This window comes from Trifolium pratense, linkage group LG3 (assembly GCF_020283565.1).
Source record: "Trifolium pratense cultivar HEN17-A07 linkage group LG3, ARS_RC_1.1, whole genome shotgun sequence".
NCBI classification, from domain to species: domain Eukaryota; kingdom Viridiplantae; phylum Streptophyta; class Magnoliopsida; order Fabales; family Fabaceae; genus Trifolium; species Trifolium pratense.
The window spans coordinates 53,650,916-53,676,190 of NC_060061.1; the positions used below are offsets into that span (position 1 = coordinate 53,650,916).

The 25,275-nt window shown below is 33.1% G+C and overlaps 4 protein-coding genes and 2 pseudogenes across 5 annotated transcripts; 1 reads left to right on the top strand and 5 right to left on the bottom strand.

Moving 5' to 3' along the window:
- Positions 1-879: 879 nt before the first annotated feature.
- LOC123913312 lies at positions 880-6,482 on the bottom strand. The gene is made up of 4 exons (XM_045964017.1): positions 6,324-6,482; positions 5,989-6,199; positions 4,286-5,765; positions 880-4,153 (listed from the first exon to the last, which is right to left on the bottom strand). Exons 1-4 carry the CDS (start codon positions 6,480-6,482, stop codon positions 880-882), a joined length of 5,124 nt encoding a protein of 1,707 aa, XP_045819973.1.
- A 342-nt stretch (positions 6,483-6,824) lies between these two features.
- Positions 6,825-8,796, top strand: LOC123915409 (annotated as a pseudogene).
- Positions 8,797-9,005: 209 nt separating this feature from the next.
- Positions 9,006-10,233, bottom strand: LOC123915411 (annotated as a pseudogene).
- Positions 10,234-12,879: 2,646 nt separating this feature from the next.
- LOC123916679 (F-box protein At5g07670-like) lies at positions 12,880-15,318 on the bottom strand. 2 transcript variants are annotated; one of them, XM_045968196.1, is made up of 3 exons: positions 14,807-15,291; positions 13,978-14,659; positions 12,880-13,661 (listed from the first exon to the last, which is right to left on the bottom strand). In XM_045968196.1, the coding sequence occupies exons 1-3, from the start codon at positions 15,141-15,143 to the stop codon at positions 13,394-13,396; spliced, it is 1,287 nt and encodes a 428-aa protein (XP_045824152.1). In that variant the 5' UTR covers positions 15,144-15,291; the 3' UTR covers positions 12,880-13,393. The 2 variants fall into 2 exon arrangements, with proteins under 2 accessions (XP_045824152.1, XP_045824151.1); XM_045968195.1 differs by having other exon boundaries at positions 13,978-15,318.
- Positions 15,319-18,578: 3,260 nt separating this feature from the next.
- LOC123915412 (zinc finger protein ZAT9-like) lies at positions 18,579-19,130 on the bottom strand. Its single transcript, XM_045966526.1, has one exon. It carries the CDS (start codon positions 19,128-19,130, stop codon positions 18,579-18,581), a length of 552 nt encoding a protein of 183 aa, XP_045822482.1.
- A 3,302-nt stretch (positions 19,131-22,432) lies between these two features.
- Positions 22,433-24,397, bottom strand: LOC123915413. The gene has a single exon (XM_045966527.1). It carries the CDS (start codon positions 24,395-24,397, stop codon positions 22,433-22,435), a length of 1,965 nt encoding a protein of 654 aa, XP_045822483.1.
- Positions 24,398-25,275: the final 878 nt, after the last annotated feature.

Genomic DNA, 25,275 nt, shown 5'->3' on the forward strand with positions numbered 1-25,275 from the left:
TTTTTATCTTTTAATTTTTAATAAAGGGCCTATATCCCCTACATTATTTCCTCCAACATGAGAAAATCGGATCCTTGGACTAAATCAAAGATATTTCATAACACTGCCTATAGGTTTAACCCATAAATTTTTTTTTTTCTCCTATAGGTTTCCTCTAGTGAATAATTCTATTTGAGATGCACATCTCACCTTTTGCATTTTTTTTTTATATTAGTATTTCTTTTACAGAATATATATTAATGTTTTTATTTGCAATTTTAATACTAATATTAATATTAATTAAATAAATGGTCTATGAGTCCATGATATACTTAAACACTCATATCTATGTTTTGATTATTTTACTAAATAATTTTGATCACAATGCTATTATTTCTTTTAAATACTAAAAATTTGACAACCGAGCAAGGTAAAGGGGATAAGACTCCATATATATCTTTGACATTTTTTTCAAATTTTATTTTTGCATATCAAATAAAGTTTAAGGGCACTAAATGACACTCATAATCCCATTAGAATTTTCCAAAGTTTAAATATCCCTTTAATAAGGGTTTTGAGTGTTTCAAAAATATAAACAATAGTTTTTTTCATATGAAATCATGGAAATTTTTAACACTGAAAATCTAGGACCATAATTATTAATTAAGTGCTGTCCTGTGTGCTATAAAGTGCAACAAGTGCAGATCAGATAAAAGTAAGAGTGTAAGACAAGCAAAATATTGTAACCACAGTAAACAGTATTTCAGTCATACATAATGATAAACATGTCTAAACATAATTAGTGCATATCCACTTAGAGGAAAATTTCAAAATTAACTAAACAAGCAAACTGAAAAACAACATTCTATCAAGAGAGCACAGGTAGTGGCAATATATGACTTAGTCAGAAGCGAAGACAGAACTGAGGAACTTCTCATCTTCATGGTCAATTTGCAGATACTTGGATTCCATTAAAAAATCAATTTCTTCAATCTTGAATTTCAGAAAAAATCCCAATGTGATTAGTTCGGATAGTGCAGGAACATAATCATGATTCTCACACAAAACACCCTCAGATATTGCTTCAGAAAAACTTGTAGCATATTTCAATGAATCACCATCCATATTTTGGATGATAAACTTGGAACTTTGACTTTCCCAACATACACTTTTGTTTGCTTTCTTGGTAATGATGTCTCCTGATGATAGTGACAAACTATAGCTTACATTGATTGGCTCCATTGTTTCATGGAAGCTCAAGTTGAGAAGACTTTGAACAGCTTCATGTCTCTTATTTGGTTCCATTTTAAGGTTAGAACATGCAAGAAAACCAAGTATAAGCTTAACCAACCCTTTTAAGTTGAAAATATTATTTGGATCAACATGCTTCGGTTTAACATCATCATTCACTAAGGATGATTCTTCTTTGCACAGTGATTCTGAGATGTTTTTAGCGCCGGTTTTTCTGTATATTTCAGATAGTCTACACTTAGACAACGGTGTCATGTTATGCTGAGGATACCATACAAAAACTTTCTCCCTCTCAAAAAGCTTCTTCATTTGTAAGTTATCAGGAATAAAAACATCTTCCTTATCTACCAGAAATATTTTATTATTTCCTGATGTTGCAGGTAGTTTCATCAAACTCTCAGCAAATTTTTTCTCTTGTTTTGTGCTCAAATGTTTCGAGATAGACATCCAGAATCTGCAGTACTCATCATATGACAATTGCTGCATTGAACTCCCCCAATCATTCCAAAGGTCAACGTAATCTTCTAGTGAGGGCTTGTTCTTGACTTCCATTGTAACATACAGAAAGAGAAGAATATCGCTATCGTAGATATCTTCTAGAACATAAAATTTTGAACCGAAAAGTTTAGCAGGGTCGTGTACGATGCATTCATGAGAATCAACCCACTTACCACCACCTTTAACTTCATCAAGAATCCAAATCTTTTTTGCATTTCTCTTCTCAGGTTTCCAATTGTGTTCACATAAGTACTTGTATATTTTCACAATGGTACCATGATCAGAGAGAGAGTCAAGGTGTGTGGCAAGCAAGGAGCATCCCTTCTCAACTTCACTAGTGATCCCTATTGCATTGAGTTCTTTCTGATAAACTGCAATTTTAGGTCCATAAAAGTTCTCGTCAATAAAAGGCCCGTCGGTTGGATTCAAGAAAGAACCCCACTTCGAATCAAAGAACAAACATTTGTCTGGAGGCCTATAACCAGCATGTGTCTTCAACCAACTTTGGGACAATCTTTTCTTCAAATCATCATCTTCTATTGTAGGCTTGTGATCTTGCATTAGAAGTCGGATCCATTCCAGCAAAGAAAATACACTTTTAGGAGTAATGTTGGAAGGATTTGAAGGAAAACTCAGACATTCAGGCAAAAACCTCGCCCCGTCTTTCAATTCAGTAACAACACCGATTCTCTTCAGCTCTTCCTTGTACTTATATATGCTCATACCAAAACGTCTGTCGTTATAATCAATGAAAGGGAGACAAGTTATGGAAGATATCGATTTCCACTCCGGACCATATAAAATGCACTTTCTTGGGCACCTAAAACCACCAACCTCGGTATGCAACCACTTCATTTTACTTAGGACGATTGAGAAATCAGAAGGGAAACTGTAGTCGGTTCCCTTCAGCTGCTTGCAACAAGAGAGAAATGAGATAACATGTTGTTGGTTAATTGAAGTTTCCAATGCCTTTTGTTCGAAAAGACTAGCAAATATTTTGATGGCATCCTTAAAATCAACAAGCACCCCTATTTGCTTCAACTCATCTTTGTAACTGAAAATTTTCTCCCCATAAAATTCATGATCAATAACAGAAAAACCATTGAATACCTTTAAAATGCAGCCCCACACCGGATCATACAAAAAACACTCGTCTGGCGTTTTAAAACCTATGTTTGTCTTCAAGCAGTTCGTTCCCTTCAGTGAATTTAATAGTTTAGTCGGGGCATTCGAGTATTTGATGCATTCAAGCATCAAAAGAACAGCCTCATCTGTCAAAGAAGACAAATTTGATGGTAATTTTAAATGTTCGATGACAACTTGGTGATTTCCAAGTAAGTCAACTATCACTCCTAGCAACTTGAGCTCCTCTTTGTAATTATATATTTCGTGACCAAAATAATCATTATCAATGAAAGGTATATTACTAATCTGTGATGCAACTTTCCATCTAGAATCATTTAATACAGATCCCACAGGAGACCTAAGACCCCAAGGTGTCCTTAGCCAACTTTCCACTCTAAGGCGGTCGACAAATTTGTCCAAAGGAATCTGACTTTTCCTGAGATATTGGATGAAGTTAAGCATCGAAAGAACATAACTCCCTTGTAAAGAGAAAGAAGCGGCACGAGACATTAGTTCTCTTTCAATGAACTCGAATGCTTCCGCATAACTGAACTTTTTTACTCCAAGCATTGTCAACTCCAGTTTGTACTCATGTATTCTATCCCCATAGAAGCTCTCGTCAATCAGGGCAATGTCAACAAGAACTAAACTACTTTGCAAATATTTTATCAATGATGAGCCAATTAAGAATGACTCTGAAGGAGGCATGTAACCATTACTACATGTAACTTTAAGCCAGTTGCCTTTTCTTATGCATTCCAAGAACCTCATCGGTAGGCCTGTTCCCTTACACCTCAGATTCCGAATCCAATCCAAAAGCAAAAAGGCATTGTCTTTGGTAAGTGGTGTATCTGCTGCCGAAAACCCAGCATTTGGTGGATATATATAAGGTATGTCTGAAGCTTTAAAATAGGTTTCGAGAAAATTAATAACCTTCATAGAACTTGTATTTTGGCCTGCATAAGAAGATGCATTTAGGTATGCTTTTCCTAGCTCAACATAACCTTCATTTCTCCATGGATTAGAAATAATCAAATCAGACCATTTGCTCACATTTGCAGGCAGAAGAACCCCTTTTCTACTTTTAGTTATATTTCCATAGTTGTCCACAAGTGGCATAAAACTACATAGGCTAGAAACCTGCAGACTTGACAAATAACCCGTTGACAAAGCTACATATAAGAAATGAGCATATGCAATGGCAAATTCGCTGTTATTATTAATAGAACCGAGGAGGACTTTAGCAAAAGCGTAAACATTCAGAGTACCAATATTAAATATTTTTGCTAACCAAGCCAACGACGTACACTTTTTGGGAAACTGTGATCCGCTTATATACGGCGCCTTTGTTTTGTAGTTCCGCTTTTTCCGGCCTCTATTCGTCTTGAGCGGAGACTGGTTATTAATAATAATATATTTGCCGTTCAAAAAAAACAAACGCTTATTGGGAAATTGAGAGATAGCGTGTTGCGTGCTTTCTGGCATAAAAAACTGGTTTGTCTCACATAAAAATACATCGTTCCAGTTGATCAGCCAAGAATAAGTACAAGTCTCAAGTGAGGGTGCTATGTTTACTAGCTTGGCACCTGCACCTAGCTGTCTGCATTCACGAAGACTGAAAAAAGACGGAATCCCATCAGAAGCCACATATTTAATCAATGGAATATTAATGATGTTGGAGCCTTTAAACATTGAAAACCAGTGCCTAGCAACAAACACTAAAATCTTAAGATAGGCATCTTCTGATACTTCATGCACAAGATTAGAACTCTGGATGCACTTTGCATACCAATCAATATTCACTAGTTTCACCCCTAAAAATTTGAGTATGTCACGGTACTCCTTTTTATCGAATGAAGAACTCAAGATTTTTATCCCATCATGAGAAGATAAGTCAGGAAAGTATACTCCTTCGTCGTTGGCCTTTGTCAAAATATTCCAAAATTCATGTAGTAGCCTGCGTACTTCGCAAGGCTTGAAGAACTGCTTCTGCTTTGTGTGTGTCTCAATAGGTAAAATGTTTTCTTCATGCAGTTTTGCTTTGATTTTTTTCCTCATTTGGTTGAAATTCTCAAAAGGAGAACTATCAATTGGAAGGAACTTGAACAAATAAGGCAAGTTGGATACCGGAGCTTGAACTGATCCTGCAACAAATGTTTTGAGTGCATCTACAAAAGCCGATGGTACACATTCAAGTATCCCTTGATTCCACTTATTATCCCATAGAATTGTCTCCCTTGATGAAGCAAGGAAAAAATCTGCTTGAATTATGAAAGGAAAATTAGTGACCATCTCTGTCGGAAGAAATGCGTAGACCCCCGGTAAGGTCTTACCGCGGTAAAGCCTCTCCTGATTTGGGAATGCCAATGTCACAACCCACTCTTTCACATCCTTTTTTGTTTCGACCATGTTTTCCAACCTGACCGGAAACTTTTGCTTCCACATGTAGTAGCTGCATTCCATCCCGGCGTCACTATTTTCGTCAGCAGAGAGATGGAGTATGTAAGACTCAGCATTCATGTTTTTCCTCGTCACAAAATTAATCTCGCTTGAAATAGATATCGCAGTTACAGCATTATTTTTGGGATCTTCATTAACTTCTCTGACAGAAAGGTGTCTCATTTTATTAAGGAACAAAAGAACTTCTGGATGAATGCTCGACAGCTGCTGCTTAACAGATTCGACCTTCTCCGGCTTCAGAGGTAAGACAATTGTTGTAGTTGGAAGGGAATCTTTACCAATACCATATATATTCTTTATGTCAGTAAGGGTTGGCTTCTCCTCAACCCATTCAGGAACTATATACCCAATACTGCAATGTGGACAAGGCCGCTCATTGAACCGTATTTGATATCCGTTGCTAAAAATATAAGGCTGAGCAGTAACAAGAAACACACTCTTGAAACCAATTCCTGAAATTCAATCATAGAAGAGATTATGTCACATGTTTGCATCACCTTCTTCAATTTGGCTAATATAATCAATGGATATCCAAAGTCAAACATTATTTTAATTTAAGTAAACCAAGGTATCCTCCGCGTGTAACTGTAGAGACTAATTCTTCAAGGTAGCCGAGATTCATTATTTTAATCCCTTGATTAACAAGAAACATTTAAATATAAGAATGTGATGTACCTTTCTCTCCTATGTAACCACTGCTCCTATTGCCTTTCTTTGTTGATCGTCCAACACCGCAGACGGAGTCGATGTTTTTTGGAGAGAAACCCTTTCCATTATTGAAAATAAGTAATGTGGCTGGAGCACCGGTAGCAGTTATGTCATTAAAAGTTATAACAAACTCAAGTGTTGGACTCTCTCCTTCAATGTAATGATTGTCTTCAGCATTCTGTTAAATTTAAAAATATTAACTTTAGGGTTTATATGTTTGGATTTAAATGACATGCATGTATATATACTAACAAAGGTAAGAGATGAAACACTAAAAAAGATGAAAAGGTAACTATATATACTTGAATGAGCTCCATGAGAAAATGAACATCTTTTGTGTAAAGTTCAGAAGAGAGATTCTTGACAGCATGATGAAGGTCCTCAGTCAAAAGATTAGGTTCCCCTCCAATAGAGAACTTTGTTCTTCTTATATCTTCAATGTGTTGCCTTGGTGTAACCATTCTTGATTCTTCTCCTACCTTTCAAAATAAACTAGTAGTGAAGCACACACTATGTGTAAAGAGAAAACAAGAAGAGTAATAATAAGTGTTGGATTACTAACCAAGTTATTGTGCTCAAGTGGTTAATGAGCTTCACCAAAGGATGGATTTCGGGAGAACCTGGGTGGAACAATTTTTTGGTCAGACTTTACTTACCTCGCGGCCGAACTCTAGACCACTAGGGCTCCCTTCCCAATAGAGGGTTAAAAAAATAAAATAAAAATAAGTGTTGGATTACTTGAAACGTCAAAAGCAAAGGGAAGATTCCTTGGAGGAGAAGTAAGGCTGAAAAGTGTTTCTAATATGGAAGTAACATGGTTTTTGTGGTTTTGTATATAATATATAGCTACGTAAAAACAAATCATATTTTTAAATAACAAACTAATCTTTTAAATTCTAAACAAATCTTTAAAATTTTAAACAGAAATATAAATCTTAAATTCTAATATCATCTTATTTTTTGTTTTTATAGAATATCATCTTATTTTAAATAAAACTAAAATATATTTAAATATAAAATCTTCAAAAAAAATTTACACATTATTCTCGATAGGAAGTTATACGATATATCTATATATAGAACTAAATTGTTTCCTTCTTATTTCTGAACCATATTTATCTTTAATTAAGAAACAAAGCCTAACAATATTTTGGTTAGGAATAATATTATTTTTATTATTTTAGAAGACAAACACAGCTACTATGGTTAGTGTTTGATTTTGGTTTTACCTTTTCAACTATCAAATCTGCATATTTTAATATTGAACCTAAGGTGTTTGAACAAAGTACTCAATGAACACTAGTATATTGATATATCTCTTACAATCACAATCTTCAAAAATGGCTTTCCAATCACACTTCTCTAAGCATAAAATCATGTTAGCCTCTTACGTTTTCCCTCACAAGTTCAATTGCCATCGATTTTACTCTTTTCCAACCCCACAAGTTGACATTGGGTCCGTTTGGATTGACTTATTTTTTTGAGCTTATGCGAAACAACTTATGTAAATAAATAAGTTTTTATTTATTATTATAAGTTTTTCAAGGTATTTTATGATAAAATAGCTTATAAAAATACAATTTTTGTCAGTAAAAAAACTTATAAATTAACATAAAACAAACTATTTTCATAAGCTCAAAAATAACTCAAATTCAAACGGGCTCATTGTCAATGAGATATCTCGTATAGTCAGTGATCACCGCCACCCTCACCATGATCTAGAACTCTTTCTCACTCCGTATACAACACAAGTATCGACTCATTTAACTGAACAGACTTTGAAAAGGTGCAATCATCTTGCCTTTTCAGCTCACAGATTCTTTCTTTGGGCTTAATCAATTCCGGGTTTTCACCATAGTGTTGTCGAGAGCTTCCACATTTTGGTAGAAACCTTAGCAAGTTCTAAACAATTTGCCATACTTAGGGATTTTCTTATAGAAATGAGAGATCTTCTAGTTGTAAAATCACTAATGAAGTTTTTTGGATCATTTTCAATGCATATAGCCAAGCTGATCTGTCGGATGGTGCAATTCGGTCTTTTGTTAGAATGGATGAATTTGGAATCAAGCCAACTATTATTGATTTTGATTTGCTTTTGTATACTCTATGCAAAAAGAAGCATGTTAAGCAGGCTCAACAATTTTTTTGATCAAACTAAGAGTCGTTTCTTGTTAACTCCTAAAACTTACAGCATTTTGATTTCTAGGTGGGGTAAGGTTGGTGATTCGGGGAATACAAGCTTACCATTGTGAGGTCAATAAGGCTCTAAAGTTAATACCTAGAATGGAAAAAGATGACTGTCTTCCTGATCGCCATACGTATAACATATATGGTGCTATAATTACTGATTATGATAGGAAGGTTTGACAAGGTAACTGAAGTTTGGGAAAACATGGGGGACAAGAAATTTTATCCTTCTTTCTTGACGTATTCCGTCATGATTCACGGTCTTTGTAAGAAGAAGGGAAAGCTAGAAAAGGCATGTAAGTACTTTGAGATGATGGTTGATGAAGGAATACCACCTTATGGTACTACTATCGAAATGCTAAGGAATCGGCTCACGGGCTTAGGCCTCTTGGATAACATTGAAATACTGCTGATAAGATGAAGCAGAGTACATCATGTTCAATCCAAGAATCGGCAAATATTATGATCGGTGCTAGATCAGTTCAAAAAACATCGAGATCTCATGAGTCGGACATAGAAAGTGATTGAATAAGGTGGTTATTTGTTTCTTAATATTGGTAGGTTGGAAACATTTTGTTTCTGAATATTGCTTCATGCTAATTTGACAAATATGTGGAGTTGCATATCTTTTTACTCCAATGTGAGGGAAACATCATCCAGTCAGAACCAAATAATGTGAAATCAATTATATGCAACAAAATAATAATGTGAAAATAATGCATGGTGCTGGCAAGAGCTCAATTCAAACATAATTTATTAAACAAAAAATCAAATCAATGTAGACATTTAGAATCTCTTGCTGCTGATATGTTGCAGTGTGATCAATCAAATAAAAAGTTACATGTTGTAGAGCCCTTTGTGTATGAAGATAATTTCACTAACATTTGATGCTTTTCATTTATATCCATGGAACTTATACTATTAATCGTCATAGTGTCCAAAACTTTCGAATTCTCTATAATATACTTTGCAAATTTGAGATCGAATTTCGTGCCTTTGTAGCCTCTAATGCAACATGTTTTGAGTTGTGTTGAAAGACATACTGGAACCATCGTCGGATCCATCCAATATTTTTCAACGGTTAGATCCGTCCATTATTTATCATTTGCCTTGTCTAGATCCTATCAACAATTACACATATTTGAATTAGAGTTAGTAAGTAAAAAATCACAAAAAAATAATAAGGAAAAAGTTCTAAAGATCAACAAAACCTGAATGATAAGATTTTGAAGTTTGGGAGAATATTCGAGCATCATTAGCAACCAGATCCACCTCCTATAGCAATTCATATATTTAAAGTTAATCTCCAAGTGACTCAAGTTTTGAAACATGGGAAGCTCCATGTAACATGTCACGATCGACTGCACAGATTACACGAAACACAACATTATAAACGTATACTAGTGTGAAATCACAATTTCACTAAACGTTAATTCATAAACATCACATTCTTACGGGATCTAGACGCAAAATCTTTGCCTTACAAACCATAGTAAATGGCATATAAACGTTACTCATCCTTGCTTTGATCAAATTAGGTAAGGCCTTAAACTTTTCTTGGGAACGAAGGCTTTCGAGGTTTTCCAATTGATTACAACTATTACTTTTTGTTACCAAATCCTCTAGAACCGGACATCCTAATAAAAGCTTCTCAAGATGTTCAAGACATTCAAAACGAACATTCTTCGAATGAAAATTTTTAAGAATAGGTAAATGCACGTCCATGTGATGAAAAATATCTCCCACAATTATGTTACTCAACTTAAGAACCTTTAGTGTTCTACAATTGAGAATGGTAGAAGGTAATTCAATTTTAAGGGGAAAATATATCGACGGGGCGAGGTAGAAGTTTTGTATTCCTCGTTGTTGTTGTAGTACAAACTTAACAAGGGTTTGTATTCCTAGAATGGTAACAATTTGATAGATCTTTTGGACATCGAAATCGAAACTAAGATGTTTACCACATTTGAAACTAAACGAATGGATAGGTAGTGTGATGTCTCGCAAGAATTTGATTGAGTGCATACAATGGTGTAAGCAAGACAAACTTTTGAAGGTTTCGTCGTCAAAGTCGAGTGTTAGGACCGAGAGCCAGACTGGTTTCCATCTCTTTGAAAGAACGCTTGTGGTTGCAGCAATTTTGGTTGGGAGAAAGGAGAGAATGTGACACAATATTGGATCCGGCAAGTCACTAATCCCTATCTGCCGTTCTTATCGACGGCGAAGAATATTTTTTCATCCTTTTCTTGTTAGGAGAGGAAGACAGCAACATCTGTAGTGATGGTTAATATTCTGAATCAGATTAGGCGGTCAGGGTCGGAAAAATAAAAAATATATATGGATTCTGATTTTTTTTATATTTTTAAGACTGATCTATTTATCTATTTATTTGTCCAAAAAAAAAAAAAAAAAAAGACTGATCTATTTATGTTGTTTTTGAATTTTTTATTCTCGAGTTTAATGTTGTGTTGTGGTGATGAGTACATACGATGGTGGAGATGCTGCAAAGGTGGCGGAAATCTCTCCTATGGATGGGCCTTAGGGGTATATTAAAAATTAAAAATAAAACCCTAAGCAATCCACAAAAATTAAAAAGGCTTAAATGCCCTGTTTTGAATAAATCGGAATTTTACACTCTTATTTTAAAATCCGAAATTCTACCCCCTATTTTAAAATTCGGAATTTTACCCATATTTTATAATTCTTTGGATTTTGCCCCCGTACAAGAAAATATGGAATTAGCTACGACAGTCTTTGTAGATAATTGGTAGCTTTTTTTTTTTATTAAAACATCATTGTTGTCCATGACACTACATTTCAACACATCATGACCGAACCATGAATTAGATCTAAAGTCACTTACCAATTAATTATAACACAATAATTCACACTATTGTTCTATAACATTTACTCGTAATATTATGGAATTCTTAGCTGATTCATGAACATAAGAAGTTTTACTATTTTACATAAAATAGTAACAAGGGAATGGTTAAAATTGAATACTCAAAAAGGTGGCTTGTAATTTTTGCAATATTTGTAAAACATGATATCGATTTCAGTAAGCATGTAATGGTCATCGGTCACTCCAACCTTCTAAATCTTGCATATTTCAACCAAACATTGTTACAAGGGAAAGACTAGAATATTTTACTTTAGAGTAAAGGGCTAATCTCAATTAGACATCGTTATTGTTACGGAATACAAAATATATCAAAGAAAATTTGATTCCACTGGGGTATCAAATTTTACAAAACAACAAGCATATTGTAAAAAATACAAGGCACGTCAATAGTCAGTCATGAACTTAGAAGTTAGAACAAAAGCCAGCCATAATAAACTTCGGACAGATAACAACAGCTTTGAGAATTTTCACATTCATAATTTTGGACAAGAATGATGTTTTACTAGAAACGAGCTACCAATTAGCTACAAATGCTGTCGTAGCTAATTCCAGATTTTCTTGTAGTCCATGGAGGCAAAATCCAAAGAATTATAAAATGGGGGGTGTAAAATTCCAAATTTTAAATTATGGGGGTAAAATTCAGATTTATTCAAAACAGGGGTAAAATTGCATTCAAGTCAATTAAAAAAATCACATAAACCAGAATTTTATTACATGTTTTTTTAAAAATAAAATTTATTACAGGTATTTGAATGTGTTTTTATAAAATTGTTCGGGTCGAATTTCAAATTCTATTTTTTTTTTCAAAACGGAACCAAACCTTATACACAAATGTCGAAATTGTCAGTGTTGGACGCCAGGACCAGAGTTTGAACTCTGATCACTCCACTTTATGGGTGAGTTTTCAATGGCTTTACCATTTCGTCTATCAACCCAAACAAAATGAATTGTCCGGTTTCGAATTTCTCATGTATTCTCTATGTATTCTCTTTATATATAGTATAGATATAGATACATATTGCATCAATATATTAGTTGTTGGTTTTAAATTGTTATTCATACTTGGTCAAAAATTATTAGTCAAATTTAATTATTATTTTATTATTTCATATTTTCAAGCATAATCAATCATTGAGATTCTTAATTGTTACTACCTCCGTACCAAAATATATGTCACAATTTGACTATGTGCACTATTCACTTAATCTACTTTGACTATACTTTTTTTCTAATATATAAAGAAAAATATTAGCATATAAGATGTTGTTGAATTTGTCTCAATGAGTACTTTCTAAATATTAAATTTTTATAATTTTTAATAATATATAATTAAAGATATTAACAGTCAAAATTATGCATCGGCATGTGTGCAGCAGTCAAAAGCGACATATATTTTGGAACGGAGGGAGTAGTAACTTTCAGTATATTATTTTATTATTTCATATTTACAATATTTAAATGGATCATAGACCCAAACAATGGTTTAGTTAGTCCGGTGGTTATTGGCCCTGAAATTGGTAGGGAGGACCAAGATTTGATCCCCCGCAACTGCAATCGGGGAGGGGATTGGAACCACTATGTCAGAACTGACTACCGAACCAGATTAGGCGGTCCAGTAGGCCGAATACTGGTGGTGGAAAAAAAAATGGACCATAGACCCAACCCATGACAGTGGCAGCATTGATGCTTCTACATTGGCTTGGACCAAAAAAATAATGCTAAGAATAAGAAAAAACTATACTACTGCTGCAGTAACAACAAGAAAATGATGCAAAACAAAAGATAGCATAGTGAAATGGGTTATTCTTACATACACATAATTACATCTCTTATTAAGTCCCTTATTCAAATGGAAGACAACAAAGAACAATAAAAAATGCTGGAGTAAAAGTTACATAGAGTGAACTGGATTATGCTAGTAAACATAATTACATCTCTAAGTGAAGGATATAACCTAAAATCATATCAGATTACATCTTTAGTCAAAGGATATAACGTATTAATCTTGTCGGACACACTACAGTCAAAGATCGGATGACTCACATTGTGTCTCAGTCAAATACAACACTCTGAATTTCAACCATCTGGTCGTCATCAATGGTCAATATCAGTATCAAGTGACTGCTCACTGCTTCAAATTCATTTCCAGTAAGCTTCCACTTTCGATATCTAATTAACCATCTAAAGTAAACTAACTACATGATTACATAATGGTACAAGTATCACTGTGTTATTAAGTATCTGTTTATAGACTCTGCAAGTATATAGCTAGTTCAAGCATCATGTCCACCTGAAAAACTTACCGCCTCTTTTCCCCATGTTTACCTCCCCAAGACTTGATGACAGAAGATGTTTTGTATCTGGCCGCCATTTCAACTCTTTGAGAATGGTAAATAAGTTAGCGAGTGCAGGAGAGATATCACTATCCTTTATATTTTTACAATTGACGACTCTAAGGCACTCAAGATCCTTCCATGATTCAATTACTGACTCTAAACATTCCGTTGTAAGTAATGAGCATGCTTCTATGTCAAACAGTTTTACCCGCCTGAAAACGAAACAGCAACCATTAGATTAGTCACATTTCCATGTAGTTAACTTGTCAACTAAGACTATCAAAATCAACATTAAACATTTGCCTTAACATGATATTAACATTTTCCATTTCATCCATACGATATCAAAGGGAACTCCAAATGTAACTATCAAATTTGATTGGATTTTTTCTGTACAAATTTGCCCTAAACATAGCTATTATTTTCAAAATTTAAAAACATATAACATGAGTATTGAAACTGATCTTCAGATAAGTTAAAAACAAATGAAAGTTAAAGCGAATATTTTTAATAATTTTCAAACATTACCTGCAAACAACAGCTAAACCGAAAACGCCATCATCCAACCCCCAACAGTCATGAAGAACAACCTCCTTAGCAGCCCTACAAACCGAAAAAACAGCTCCCATTGCATTCTTATCTCTTAACTGACATTTCTGAAAATGCAACTCTTCAAGTGCAACACAAAACCCTAAATGTTCTTCCAATCCAGGATTACCATCAATCACCTTACAAGACACAAACCTTAAAGTCTTCAAATTTTCACAAAATGAAACACCAGCTAACCATCCATCATCCATCCTATGATCAACAAAAACCAATTCTTCCAACATCAAACAACACGACCCAATCGCTTTAATCCCATCGAAACTACCTTCACAACCAACAAGCTCCAATTTCACTAACCTCTTACACCCTTGTGCTAAAATAGTCAACCCAATATCCGAAACCACCGATTCATAAAACCCATCAACACACCCAATCAACTTCACCACTTGTAAATTCCTACACGCCGCAACACCGCGCAAAACATCATCATTACATTTCTGCAACTCCAATTCCATCAATGTAACACACTCTTCCCCAATAGTAACCAAACCCTCTTCACTCCCACCTGTTACCTTCAACTTCCGTAAATTCGGACACCCTTTTGCTACTTCTTTGAGTCCCTTATCAATTGCTTCAACTGGTAACAATTTTTTTTCTTCCTCTGTAAAACCGAAACACCACTCTTTATCAACTCTCATTGAAACAACACGGTGAGTGATTAAAACGGCGCCGTTTTGAGGATAAACGACGAAAGTTGAAGGAACCAAATCAACATGTGTGAGATTAGGGAATCTATGAATTAACCTACCTGATAAAACGAAGTTCAAATCAAAGATTTTTAACGAACGAATTAATCTTCCTTGAAGATTCAACCAGCGTTTGGAAACAAGTGAATTGGATTTGGTTTGTGAATTGGGAAGTTTAGAGAGGATTTTGAGGAGAATTTCATCAGAGAGGGGAAGTGTTAGGTCAAAATTGGGGATTAGGGTTTTGGAATTGGGGTCAGTGAGGGAGTGAAGTTGCATGGCGAGGACCATATGATTGAAGGATTGAGTAGCTTTGGAGTTGAGCAAGGTGTTCTTCAATGGCGGAGAAGTGAAATTAGGGTTTTTATTGGTGTTTTTGTGGAATGGTTGAAACGACATCGTTTAGAAGCATTAGTACTAGTTTGTTTGTATATTTGTAAGAAAGTTCACTGAAACAGAGTAATCTTTGGAAGTGTTTGTGTTATGATTTTTTCTGCATTTCTTTATCAAAGGATTTAAGATTGATTTTGATTTGTATGTGTGCGTGTGATAATACTCTTAGATGGATTTGTGTGGGTCTTTCATTTTGATTATTTGGTAATCATTTTTATTTTATTTTATTTTATTTTATTTTGCTTTTTGTTTTATTTGTTAAAAAGGCCAAAAAAAAAGGGTTGGTATTAGATGCTAAAGAGATCACTTGGAGAAAAAACTTTATTCTCCATATTCGTTTTTAAATAGCTGTTTAAGATTTTTATATATTTATCGAGAAATATGATGAGTTTTCATTTTTATAGTTTAGTTGGCAGAGATATTAAGAAATAAAGAATACTACTTTAAGCTATTTGTTTTGTTTAGTGGTGAGAAGTTTGGATAGTATGTATGAAGTGTTGGTTCGATTTTCATTGGCATCGGTCCTCATAAACAAGGCTGACCCAATATCATGTATCGAGTGTGCAACGTTATGAGACCTCATAAAAAGTTGAAGTTAATAATTACTAGTGGTATATTAGTAATTTTCACTTTCACCCTTGGGTAAATTGATTGAGCTACTCAACCCCCACTCCCAGGATTTGCTTGCTTTATGAGCACTTGTTTGCTTCCTTGAAATGAGCTAGCTTAATCTGATTGGGAAAAGAAAAGAGGCACCGACTCTCAAGTCTCAGAGGTAAGAAGTTGTATAAGAGTGACTCGGTCACCTCTCCTTATATTTGATTCATTCTAGGGTCCTGCACCCAAACTGTCAATAAGGTAGGGTGAGATAAGAGCGAAAGAGAGCAAGGAAAGAACAAAAGTTGCACTTTCTTTCCGATAAGCTCACTCGTGTTGTCGGTCACTTCACCACCTGAAGAAAAATTAGTACTTTTTTGGTAAATAAGTTCTTAAGTGAAAATAATTCTTGGCTTGGTTTTCCAAACCTCATGACCACACTCTAGATTATCAGACATCTTTCTCCTAGAAACTAGATGGTTAATAAAACAAACTTATATTTTTTTAATTATAAATCCCCTTTAATTTTTTTATTATTATTTTTGTTTTATAAAAAAATATAGTTTTTATGGGATTTTTTAATATTATTTGGTTGGAATAAAAGTAGGATAAACTATCAACCAAAAAAAAAAAAGTAGGATAAACTATTCATATGTAGTGTGATATCTCTTGTAATTAGGGATCTTAGTTATTTTGCAACAATTTTAAGACAATACACCACTTTTGGACAATATGTATGGCGGAGAAATCACTCGAAATGAATTTATTTAATTCTTATTTTTATTTATTTATTTTAGACAAATAGAATAGAACAAATGAACAATAAAAAAGCAATACTCCCTGTAGTCCTCATGATGAGAAAACATTTAGTTTAGTTTTTAGATACATTCAAAATTTGATGTATCTAGACAATATTATAGACTAAATACATCAAACTTTCAATGTACTTAAAAATGAAATATATATCTTCTTATAATTAGGACCGGATGAAGTAATAATATAAAACAATAAGGAGTAAAAGAATGGTTCGTAAAAAAAAAGAGTGGTTATTGTTCCATCACCACATTTTCAGGCATTGTTCAGTTTAGGACCCCCGTGAATTCACTTATTTTTTAGTTTATGTGAAACAAGCTATGTAAGTAAATAGGAAAACTTGGTAGCAAGCGGTCCAGCAGATCGTGAAGAGGCTCTGATACTATCTTAGATTTGGGAGTTGTACCATACTCAACTCTACAAAGTCGGCTTGTAAGATGAGAATTGCCGATTCTATATAAACACATATTTAGGCATCTCTTAATCGATATAAGATTTCTTAACAAAAACAACTTATAAAAATACAATTTTAGTTAGTGAAAACTTATGAATTAAATTAAAAATTTATTTATTTACATAAACTATTTTTATACGCTAAAAAATAAGCCAAATCAAAATAGACCTATGCGAGCCCTCATATTTTAATTCATTTATAAAAAGTGTCTCATTGATTCAAAATAAAAAGTGTCTCGTTGAAGAATATGAAGGTTATATATAAATTATCATTGACTACATACTAATATCTTTTGTTGTCGTTGTTGTTACTCAAATATAATTATCATATGCGTTCCATGATATATAAACAAAAGTATATGATTTTTTTCTCTTGTATGAATAAAAACTCGTAAAAATAGATTCCTATAAGAAAAAAAAACATGACACTAAATTATTGGGACGCGAAATTTTCTTGGCCAATATAATTCAAACAAGAGTTGCAACTTATTTTAACCACGGAGTCAAGATGATATATATTTTTTTTTTGTTAATTTACATTAGAGCTTAAAATCGAACTCAAAATTTCTATCGTAATCCTTTATCATTAGGATAAACATAGTGACTTCAAGAAGATTCTTTTAGTAGTAGAATCATGAAAAAAAATTGTAAAGAAAATGAGTTTACTCTTAATGTATGTTTGGTTTCGTGACGACAAAAGTTTAACTTTTTTTTATTTTAATGAGTTAATTATGTAAAACTAATTTTGACAAAATTGCTCATTAATGTAAAATGAATTTTGATCGTATATATTCATGTAATACTAAGTTGAATAGTAAATTTTAAAAATTAAAAATTCATTTTAAAGACAAACTTGAAATTCATCCTTTAAATTATAATTAATTAATTTAATTCAAGAGATAAAAATTGATGTATTTAGACTATATTATGAACTAGATACCTCAATTTTTACTGATTCAATTATCTTTTATAAAAAAACCGAAGGTAGTACTACTCATACTTCCGAATAAAACGAAAAGTTAACGTTTCTCATCATTTTGTGACTTTATTGTATACTTAAATATAAGTGAACATTGATACAATTGTCCTCCATAATGATTCAAAATTAATTCCAACTATGCTAATCAATCCAATTTGATGTATATATAAAGATAAAAGGTTTATTAGGAATCGAGAAATTTTAATTTCCACCTCTAACTGTATCACAAAGTTTATAGAACTCCATCGTCCAATTTTAAATTAATAGTAAAATTGTTAATATTAATTCATTGACGGTATTTGAACCGTCCAAATATCAAATTAATGACGAAGTTTAATTATAATTTGTATGTTCTTAATTTTATTGCAGCAAATTTAAATCGAGAATCAAAATCAACAGAATTATTAATATTCTCTTGTAGCCAACAACAAGAAGTAACATGTAAAGTATGTAAGAATTACAAACAAAAACTCTTACTACATGATAACCAAAATGAAGTAAATCCAAATGTCTAACATTATTCAAAAGAAAGGAAATACAATAACATTAAAACATAAACCAACGACTGCAACCGCAATTTAAAATCACATTTCTATGAGTTAGAAACAACCAGAGAAGTATACCTTCATGTGTTCCTCACGCACTTGATCCAATTCAACATCTTCATTTCCACTTCGACCAACTTCTTCACCGAGGTATTTCTCATTAATTTGTTGCCATTCTTTCCTGTTCATAAATACTATTGTTTCAGCAAGTTCTAAATCGGTGTTATTATACACAATTTTACATTGTGTATTCTCAGCATTTTCTTTAGCCTCGTTAGATTGTGTAATATCTTCTTTTTCCTCAGCCACAATAAATTGTTTTCGTTGGCGTTTCGATCTTTTTCCAGTTGGGATTTTTGGATAAAACTCAAACGTACTATTCCCACCAGAGTTTGCTAGGGCGTAACAAAAGTTCCTTTTCAAAGATCGAAGATTGGGTATAGGGTCACTTCTTGCATTAAAGTGAGTTGAATGTTTGGTTGACTCCATTGAGGGCTTTGGAGGGAGAGGTAATTTGGCTAAGTGTGCTTTCATATGCCCTCCCAAAGCTTTCCCATTAGAAAATAACTTGTCACAAATGGGGCATACTCTGCCCTTGTTCTCCATAGTTGGAGAAAAAAACCCTAACTTCCTACCCCTTTGTTTTTTCTTTTGTTTGTGAAGTGCTAGTAAGATTTTGGACCTTTAAAAGGACAAAATGCTTCCTTTGCATCTCACTTGCTTGTCGATGCAGCTGAATGTAGGCCGTTAGATAGGCGATGTGCCTTCTTTGACCAATACGGAAAAAAAAATCAATTTTTACAAAAAAAAAAAAAAATCAAAATTGGTATCGCATTATTACTTTAACATTTGATTGTTTCCTTCACGAACACATAATTTAACATTTACCAATTGACGTACGGTATTTTTATATGGGGAATATTTTTATTAAATTTTAAATTAGATTATGCATTTATATAGTGTTTTAACTTGACATCGTACAATGTATCTTATGTTTTACATACTTTTTTTGTTTATCATATAGTACGAAGTTTTCACCGCCGTTTAACGATGAGTAATCGAGAAACTTGTTGACACACAATGTGAATTCTCCTCTCCAAATCGATTTTTTCCATAGAGTCGAAGATAAAACTCATGACCACTTGATTAAAGAGCTAAATAATTTTACCACTCCGAGCAATTCATTTTGATTCAATAATATTGTGAAGAATTTTACATTATCATCACTCAATCATATTTTACGATAGATATTTATTATGAGTTTAATTGTTATGCACCGTCGGTGTAATTTTTTTTTACACATGCATCCAATAACATGTTGCCACATCATTTAATGAATGTGACATATCATGTGTTTTTAATTACCATACATGATGTGTCGGTATATTATTGAACGCATGTGCAAAATAACTTTACACCGACGGTGCATATAAATTAAATTTATTTATTATTGATATATTTTAGAATATATTATACGTAGTAGAAAAATATTTTACTAAGGCATTAACACAACACTTTTTTTTGGTCAACTAACATAAAAAAAAACTCAATAACATATAAACTCCATTATCTAACACTTTTCCCTCAAACTCGCGATTCATCAACATGAAAATCGAGACTTTATCAAATAAAAATGACAAAAAACAATAACATAAACTCAAAATATCTTCAAGTTAAAGTTTACTAAGCTTAAAACTTGTTATAAAATTAACCCTAAAAATAAAATAGCTAATATCATAACCAACAAAAAAGAACAACCAAAGAAAAAATAACAACTAAATGATAAAATCATATCAAACCTAAAATACACCATTGTGCCGGAAAATAAACCAAACTTTTTAAATTTGTCTCACCCAACCCAAAAACTAACAATGACACAACCGGTAACAGATTTTCTTTTGTCGCTCTATACACCCATTTCTCGTGCGTCCTATGCGTTTCTATTTTTCTCTTCCACCACTTAAGTGATGGACGTTATAAAAATGAAAATTTTTTAAGAAATTTTGCAAATGTCGCCCGCTACTTAAGTAGCGGATGTTATAAAAAAAATTAGTAGGTGTCTTTGGAGGTATCCGCTACCGAATTAGCGGACAAAAGTATTTAGATAAATTCGTAGTACGAACAAGAAAATGGATAGGATGAAAAAATATTAAAAAAATGGAAAGGACAAATATTTGAAAAATATTAAAATTAAAATTTAAAAATAGAAAAAAGTTAAATATTTAATTATATAATATTTGACCATATATAGTATTTGATTATATATAGTATTTGGCCATGTATAGTATTTGACCATATATAGTATTTGACTATATACAGTGTTATTTTTTTTTTGTGGATAAGAATACGAATACAGTGTCAATGTAATAAGAAAAATTCAAATTTATTTCTCAATATTAACATTTGCTATATATAATTTTTCCTTTTTGAAAAAGATTTACTATTTTTCTTTTGTTAAAAAATATTTACTATTTTTATAATTTAGAATATTTATTTTATTTATATATATATATATATATAGAGCTGCGAACTTACTCCCAACTAAAAACATGTGGGAGTAAGTTAGCAACTCTACTCCCACTATATATTTACGTAAAAGCCAATTATATCCATACAAACCAACGCAAACGATAAGGTTAGTTTTGTAAATTTGTATTTTATTTTAAAATGTGACCAAACCTTGTCATCTTTAATGCTACTAAATTGACAAGGACCGTTAGGGTGGTGCCTCCTTCTTCATTGCTCTCATTTCCATAGCAACTCTATGTGGTAAATATTGCTCTATAGATGCAAATATAATTAGATAAAAAAATTGTTGTAGGTACATAAAAATTTGGTTCTACAAATATATGTATGGTAACTAAGCCCTTGAAAACAAACTAACTATAAGCCCTTCTGAAATGGATGATGTTATGTTACCATGATAGTTTCAACTCTTCATATCAGATGAAATGCAGCCACAATGATGGTAGCAGCTGTTTCCATAATTTTCTCTAGGATAAATCTCAATCGTTATAGCTGGAAAATTTCGATACAAAAAAAGTCGTTGAAATTGTTTCAAAAGTAGAACTTTGTAAAACAAACCTTGTTTTCCATTTGTCTAATCAGCACGTATAAAACGAACACAATAAATCATGGAACTAGTAAATACTATAGATAACATGGCAATGGCAATGCTTTGGGAGTTACCTTGTATGTCAAGAATGAAAGTTCACAAGTTCATAACTATGTTTCTGTATAATGAAATAAAAGTTCAAGTGTGGCCAAACCTTGCTATCTATAATTCTACTAAATTGACAAGGTTAAGATGATGCAAAAGACTCAAAAACCAATCTCTGCAAGAAATTCCATGTTCTCTTGCAATCCATTTCTATCAAGTGGTTTCACAGCAACAACCTGCAAGGTAACACAGCACTTAGTTACGATGTTAATCAAAACCATAATAAAAAACTTTAATCCAAACAGAAAAATTCATCTTACATGTTTTGATGCCAAATACCCCCCATTTCATTACCTTCACTTCATTCTGTCAAGCAACAAAAGGACACAGCAAAGATTCAACATTGTGAATTATATAATTTGTCATGATGATAACAATTAAACACAAATATCTTGTTACAAAAAAAATTGCAATGAGGTTTGAAAAAACCAATAAAACTTCATACAGTTTTATCAGTAATTGATATGAATGTAAAATCACTTTCAATGGCAATACTAGAGTTTACAATTGAAAATAAAAATGAAAATGATAATGTGTTAGCTTTCCCAAGTCCCAACTGGAACAATATAATTCAGCACATAATTTTAATTTATTTGATATAAATTCAGATATCCAAATTTATTATAAAATAACTTTCATATCCAAACTCAAGCAGTAAGGTTTCTATTTTGATGAGCTAATAATGTTTTCAAATGAGGCCCAACCTTGCCATCTTTAGTTCTCTATGCAGTCTCTCGAGTCGGCTAACTCTTTCTTCAAGTTCTGCTGCGATTGCTTCACATAAATCGCTATAGCTCTCTTCTTGAGTCCCGGATTCGCAGCTTCTGTCATTTGACAGTCTTGCTTCTTTGCTCTCATTTCCTTCTTTAAACTCAACATCTTCCAACTCATGCTTACAATTTTCAGAAGTCATCAAAGGAGTCAGAATGTTTTGTTTCGGTGGTACACTTGAAGGAGCGCCAGCATCAATATTATCACCAGCTTTCAAACCATCTTGAACAGAACTTTCAGGGGGTGTAGTTTTCAGATGTTTAGGAAAAAAATTAGAAGGAACATCATCACTAACAATATTATCTCCCTTGCTAGTTTTTGAATCATCACTGCAAGATTTTCCAATAGTAACAGTGCAACTAACAAGTTTAGGAAGAGGAAACTCAAGTGGAACCTTAGAATGAGGTCTACATTCTGATGGACTTGGTCCACTTCTCTTCTGTGGAACAACATTCTTAATGAAACCCTGAGGACGTGAGACTGATTTCTTCCACCAATTTGCATAACGCGAGGTAACATCAGCCTCGAAAAATCTAGATGGAAAATATAAGCTTTTATCAGAATCAGAGAAGGGTCTGCTGTAATATTTCCAAGCAATGGCATTAGTCGCATTGAATCTAGACACATAACCAGGAACATCTTGATCCAATCCAAATTGCATAGCAACTCTATGTGGCAGATATTGCTCTATAGATTCAAATCCAACTAGCTCAGAAACTCTCAAGCATATAACAAATGAGTGCATTTGCTTGTCCATCAAATCTTCCTTATGTGGTATCAAAATTTCATCATTAGGATAAAACACTCTACACTTATCAGCATATCGAACATAAGGACGCCAAAAAAAATCATCGATAGCTGAATCTAATTCCAAACTTACATTTTTAATATTCAAGGGCTTAACCTTATGCCACCTCAACAATACATGGTCTCCATTGTTGATCAAGTTTGGCTGTGGTTGCAAATTTTTGAACCTCTCCCAAACCCAAACTTGAACCAAGTAAAAGGGTGATTGTAGATTAACATCCAACACTAAGGGAGATTTATCAGAACATTTTTTCAAATCAACAATTTGTTTCTTGAACAAACTCAAATCATTATATAAGCTAGCCAAAACAGCAGGTGCCAAAGCAATAGGATTCCCTCTAGCAAGAAGAATAGCAATAGGAAACAAACAACTTTTCACCACACAGTATTTATGAGGAAAAACAAATATTGACAACCAAGTAGCAAGAAATGCTTCATGCTCAATTTCACTCCCTTTATTAATGAAAATATCCATCCACATTGATGTCGAAGGTGTCCGACTGTCTATAGCCTTCTGCTGTCTTGCAATGATGAGCTTCTGCTCCACATCTCTCATTTCCTGATCTTCAAGTGATGTGAAAACAGGATAACCATAGAGAGAGTAACCCCCCAAAACCATAACATCCTCTAAAGTGATTGTTGCTTCAGCAAATGGAAACACAAATGTATTGGTCTCAGAACACCATTTCTCAACAACCCCATAAACCAAGTCTTGATTTTTCATTATGTGGCTCTTAGTACTCATTATAGGTTCAAAGATTCCAGCTTTCTTCCACACTGGTTCATACTTGGGCTTAAGTTGATCAACCCACCTAACCCATTTGGTGGTGTATGGGTAAAGCCACCCATTGAAACGGATTTTGAAAGACCCTTCCTTTGGTTCAAAACCAGAAGAAGGTGATGATGGGTTAAGGTTAAAGTGATTGTAGGTAATTTCATGAATGGAGTTTGCAATAGGTTTGAGAAAATGGGCAGTTCTGAATGTTGTTTTACTGTCACCACCAGCAGGTGAAAGCATTTCAGTTTCCTTGATTTCCATGATGGTATCTTCTTCCAATGGTTGTTGATGATCCATTGGTATGAGAGTATTCATAAAAAATGTTTAGTTTTTAATGAGAATGTGATAGATGAAATTGTAGATTGAAACTAACAAGAAGGAACCATTTATGTTTTTGCTTTTCAAAAAATGGTTGATGGTACTGAAAGTTAACATTGTGTGTTTTTGACCATTGTAATGTAAGGCAGGTATAGTACATGGCAGTTTGAAAACCAAAATTGTCCTTTGTAGAATGAGTTAAAATAAATGGACCAAAACATTATCTTGTGATTTTAAGAATAAAGAAGGCTGCATAATATGGAATGAAGCATGAGTTTTGTATTGTGGCATTATTCGGAGAGAATCTACTCCAACTCCCCCCCAAGTACTGTGATGGTGGTCCTTTTTGACCATTGAATTGTATTGTTACTGTAACAAATTTTGCAGGTAAAGTGGCAGTGTAGCACTAAAATAAGCTTATAACACAAGCACCATTTGTAGTAATTTTCCTTTTTGCTGAATGTAGTAATTTTCTCAACCATGAGGACAAGCACAACTTCTATGTTAAGGGACATTAGTTTTGTCCTTAACACAGAACATATTTGAAAAAATGAGTTTAACCTCTTTTATATGTGTGTCTCTCTGTATAATTCTAATTCCTCGTTTCATTGGTGACCTGAAACTATTTCACCACACAGCAAGTGAACTTTAAGATTATGGCTGTTCAATTAAATGAGTCTAGGAGTTTAAGATAATCAAAGACAGCTGAAAGTTTAATTGAACCAGTGAACTTTAAACAGAAAGTTATTTATAACCTATGCAAGTCAAATTAGTGATAACCACTTAACTAAATATATGGACTATATATAGATTCATAAAAATTAGAAGCCAACTCAATAATTTTGTATAACACAATA